Genomic DNA, 5,000 nt, shown 5'->3' on the forward strand with positions numbered 1-5,000 from the left:
AGTGCATACAGTGTACAAGTGTACAGCAAGTATCTCCTACCTTTTCAATGTAGTCGGAGACCACATCTACTGAAGGAAACAAATAACTGTAAACAACCTACATGACACCCAATCCGGGAATCGAACCTGGGCCACATTGGTGGAAGGCGAGTGCTCTCACCATTATGCCATCCCTCCTCCCCAATGCCATTCACTGTTTCCCCAGATCGTTTTAGGGCCTTTGAAAGAATAATTTGTGCAAACCAACACGGGGGAGAGGGGGAGGGGGGGGGGGTAAAGTTAGTCCCTGCATTTCTTTGGGTTTTGTTGGCTATCCGAAAATGCTAGCTGGCTGTAATTTGCAAGCCAGTTTCCACTCCCCAAAACAAAATTGGTAAATTTTGCCATGTTAACAAAGACGGAGGTGACGTTTCCTTACAAGTATAGTGTTTCATCACAATTACAGCTGTTAATCTGAATTCTGAGGCGATGAAGGAGTGCAAAACAGATATTTCACGGAACAATTCGTTGGGTGCTCCCAAGTCACTTCTTTGCGGCACTGTATTGATACGCTATTTAATAATGCGATCACTGCTTCAGCAAATTGACTTTCGTTAGTGCTATTGTTTGGGATAATTATTTCAATCACCCCAAAGAATTTGGAAATTAATAGAATAAACTACCACAAGCGAAGGAAAAGACTTTAATTTGAACTCTTCTCTCACTACTTGCCCTTAGTCCAGTCCTGGCACCTCCGCTCTCTGTCACGCAACTCACGGCGTGGAGTTGAGTTGCGTGACAGAGAGCGAAGGACCAGGACTAGACTACATTGTCCTTAGCGAACAAATTGTTATTTTAAATAACTTACTCAAGAATTGTTTTGTTCTTCTCTTGACAAGTAGGATTGCAGACCTTGTTTCTTATCAGTTCACCGAACCAGGACTGTATCGCTACGTATATAACATGGCCGACCTTTCCCAGCTAAGAGGATGTGTAGTGGTACAACCCAAGCCTACTGAACATGTTGTTGGCATTGAAAATGGACGATTCAAACCAGGTAGGGGGTTTAAAAATTTCCCAAGGGTTACTAAGGATCCGAATGTATGGTTTATCAACAGAGTTGATATCGAAAGGGAATTTTCCCTTTTTTAGCCTCACTATGATTATTATAGTACATGTAATATATTTTAAGATTTGTTGTAGCTCTGCCATTTTGGTCCCATGTGTAACTATTATAATACTTTGTTCCAGTTACTTTAACTGAGGGAGCCCATTCCTTATAAGCCCGGTGGCTTCCCTTGGGCTTCCTCGCCATTAGTGTTTTTATAATAATAATTCATATTTGTCCACTTTTTATGTCAAAACAATAAACTGAAGTGAACTGAATCTGCATGTATGATTCGATAAAAGACAGAAAAGGTGATATTGACAACCAGAAACGTTTTTTCCCCGAACTTAAATCAAGTATCATTGAAAACCTGGCACCGGTAATTTGCTTCTCTTCCTATTCCGGAAAAGAACAAATCGAACACACCCTTACAGTCACAGGCGAATTAATTTTTTTTTCAAGTGCCATACAGTAATAATTAAAACTCACCTTTGAATGGTGGATTAAAGGTTTCATTACCTTGTGGATTTAATACTTTTTTTTTCTCCTCAGCCCTTGGTACAGTTAAGCAAGGGGAACGAGTCTGGTGGACTCTGAGCGATAAGGAAAATTTTACGTTGTACTTAAAAGAGGTAAATGTTATTTATACGATTTAATGGTTAATGATATTGTATAGAATAAATAGTAATTTTCCCTGTGCTTACAGTAGTTGCGTAGGCATGTATACACATACGCATTGTGGCGAACAAGACCCCAGTGCAAATTCTAACAACAACAACAAGAACAATCACACTTTTATTTTCACAAAAAAGTACATGAAAAATCGCCAAATATTAACTTAATAAATCCTATGCCAAAATGGCTTTCATTTTAATATTCTTTTGTTTGCATTCAAAGTAGCCCTTCTTGTCTCGTTCAAGGTAAAATATTCTTTTGATTTTTGAACTTAAGAACGAGGTAAGAAGGGCTAATTTGAATACGAACTAAAGAATATTAAAATGGTAGCCATTTTGGAATAAACTGTATTAGGCCAAAAAAAAAAAAAAACAACTAATAATACGCAGAGTAGTAAGAACTAAAAGAGCTGAGTAGTTACAAAAATTATCATGCTTTATCTTGGTTGTAATGCACAAGAAACGAAGTAGACAAATGTACGGACGGACGGAAGAACGAACGAATAAACGGATGGACGGACGGACGGAAGAGCGAACGAACGAACGAAGGACGAAAGAGCGAACGAACGGATGGACGGACGGACGGACGGACGGACGGAAGAACGAACGAACGAACGAACGAACGGACGGACGGGAGAACGAACGGACCGAAGGACGGACGGAAGAACGAACGAGCGAATGGACCGACGGAAGGACGGACGCACGGAAGAACTAACGGACGGACGGAAGGACGGACGGAAGAACGAACGAAAGAACGAACGGACGGAAGAACGAACGAACGAACGGACGGACGGGAGAACGAACGAAAGAACGAACGGACGGAAGGACGGACGGAAAAAAGAACGAACAAACGGACGGACAGGAAAACGAACGAAAGAACAAACGGACGGAAGGACGGACGGAAGAACGAACGAACGAACGAACGAACGGACCGACGGAATAACGAACGAACGGACGGACGGACGGACGGACGGACGGACGAACGAACGAATGAACGGACAGACGAACGGACGGACGGACGGACGGACGGACGGAAGGAAGAACGAACGAACGGACGGACGAACGAACGAACGAACGAACGAATAAAGGAACCAACGAATGAACGGACAGACGAACGGATGGAATGACGAACGAACGGACGGACGGAAGAACGAACGAAGGAACGGACAGACGGACGGACGGAAGAACGAACGAACGGGCGGAAGGACGGACGGACGGAAATGGAAAGAAAAAAAAGAAAGAAAAAGTACCAGACAGTGAGTGAATCAACATTTGTACATAGGTGTATTAGAAGCGAAAAGAAAATTAACAAAATACTAAGCCGGCCTTAGATGTAAGCACAACTTCTCACACATGGACGAATACTAAGGATGTACAGTATCCTGAATAGTGTTACCAGCACGAAGGACCCATGCAAACCAATCCGGAAAAATTTGAAATGAAATGTTTCCTGGGGCGCGGGACCGTTTTTGTGTGGACGGCATAAACGATACGATAACAGAGTGTGAACGGAAAACATTTGAATTTGGGGGAAAATTACCGTTCTCAAATATATCCGAAGTAGTTTGGACGGGGCCTAAAGCAATGTTTGTTTCTTTTGTGATATAGTTGGAGCGTTGTACATCCGCAAAAAGTTTGCCTACAAGAAGGAAGTCTTCGAATTCTGGTTAGTATATTTTCTGAAAAAAATGACGCTTTAGCTTTGACTTTTACCTACAATACACCTCCTTCAGCTGCATGAGTTGAGAGTTGAATATTGTCTTACTCTGCCATTCAATGACATACGGACTTATGTTGAAAATTCAAAGCATGGTTGTATTTTATTTTACTCTTAACAATGAAAATTATTAGCATCCAAGTTTAAATTGCGATATTCGAATTCGAAGACCACAACATGGAAATGGGAGATCGCAGGAAGCATGGAAAAAAAGCCTTAACCTCGGCGGAAATCGAAGCCACGACCTCCGGATTTGATCACCGATTAAAGGCCAGACGCAAGCACGTTGTGGTAAATTATGTTGTAAGCCATACATACTTCATTACCACGTCCCCAAAGGGGATTTTCAGAGGTAATAACATGAACGACATGAACATCAATCAATCAATAACTTTATTATTGTGTCACAACTGGAATGTAGCTGAGGAGAGAAGTCCCCTCTACTAAAAGTGGAAACCTAACTAAATAGCCTATTTTAACTCTAGCTAAAAAAGAGCTACAATATATTGAAATTTACATCGTAAACCATATTAAAATATTAAAGATTTCATACATCAATTGTAAAACTCATGTAAACGACAGTCATTCTCGGCATAAGTTGCAGCCTCGACAGTTACTGACATTTGCAGCTAGGGCAGTAAGGTCCTGATTACGTATGACTCTTTTAAATTGCTTCAGAGAGGGTTGATATCTTATTCTAGGAGTGAGATCATTCCACAGTTTAGGCCCTAGGTAACGAAGTAACGAAATTCTCGTTTCCTTAAGTAATACGAGCCACTGTCTAATTGGAAAAGATTACAAAGTCTCTGTGGCAGTAATTCATGCTTAATCTTTTACATGAAGATGGCAATGTCCTGTAATCGTCTGTTGTATAACGATGGTATGGCTGCATTCGTCTTTTTGTCATGATTTTAAGTTTCAGGCTGTGGTTGCAAGAAGGCAAAGGACCAAGCTAGACTGATGAGTTGGTTGGGGGTATTGAGTCACAAGTTTGATGATATAGGAGTCTTTACCTACTGGCTGCAGAATGACAGTGATTTTGTCTCTCCGTCAAACTACTGCTCCATTATGGTGCAGAGGAACGTAAAGGTTTGTATTTGTTTTTGTATCAAACTCAAGATTGGTTTCCCTGAGATTGCCAACGATGTTCAGTGGCTCGAAAACTGATCAACAATAAGCGCTTAATGACTGGCCCCAAGGGAAACAGTGAGTTTTCTTTCCATTGAGGGTCGAGGGGAAACAAAACTCACTGTTCCCCGTGTTTTATTATGCCTCCCAACTCAAAAAAAGTGCCATGACTGCAAAAAAAATATTTTCTTCACGCGGGCTGGCACGCAAATTTGCCGCGGCTTCAAGGTGCACGACCTGATCACGTGCGAATCGAAAGTTCAAGTTGTTGTTTCCTTAGGGGGTTAGTGAGTTTTGACCCATGGCACGTGACACGTTCTCCTCCAATCAGAAAACGTATTTGAGTTGGAGGGTATAACAATCGTCGTTGTTCGTGTCCATCACTGATGAACCA

General features: G+C 41.6%; 1 protein-coding gene across 6 annotated transcripts in view; it reads left to right on the forward strand.

Annotated features, from left to right (window-relative positions):
• Window positions 1-5,000, forward strand: part of LOC146453223 (uncharacterized) — a 71,795-nt gene that overhangs the window by 16,644 nt on the left and 50,151 nt on the right. For 3 of the 6 annotated variants that reach the window (XM_085096859.1, XM_085096863.1, XM_085096861.1), the window contains exons 12-15: window positions 879-1,036; window positions 1,640-1,719; window positions 3,370-3,427; window positions 4,395-4,567. In XM_085096859.1, the coding sequence (XP_084952985.1) occupies window positions 879-1,036; window positions 1,640-1,719; window positions 3,370-3,427; window positions 4,395-4,567 (469 nt within the window). The remainder of the gene's footprint in view (window positions 1-878; window positions 1,037-1,639; window positions 1,720-3,369; window positions 3,428-4,394; window positions 4,568-5,000) is intronic. The other 3 variants (XM_085096862.1, XM_085096860.1, XM_085096864.1) reach the window with 3 other exon arrangements.

The sequence above is a fragment of the Pavona decussata genome, unplaced genomic scaffold (genome assembly GCF_977016875.1).
Source record: "Pavona decussata unplaced genomic scaffold, jaPavDecu1.1 SCAFFOLD_344, whole genome shotgun sequence".
Classification (NCBI taxonomy): Eukaryota; Metazoa; Cnidaria; class Anthozoa; order Scleractinia; family Agariciidae; genus Pavona; species Pavona decussata.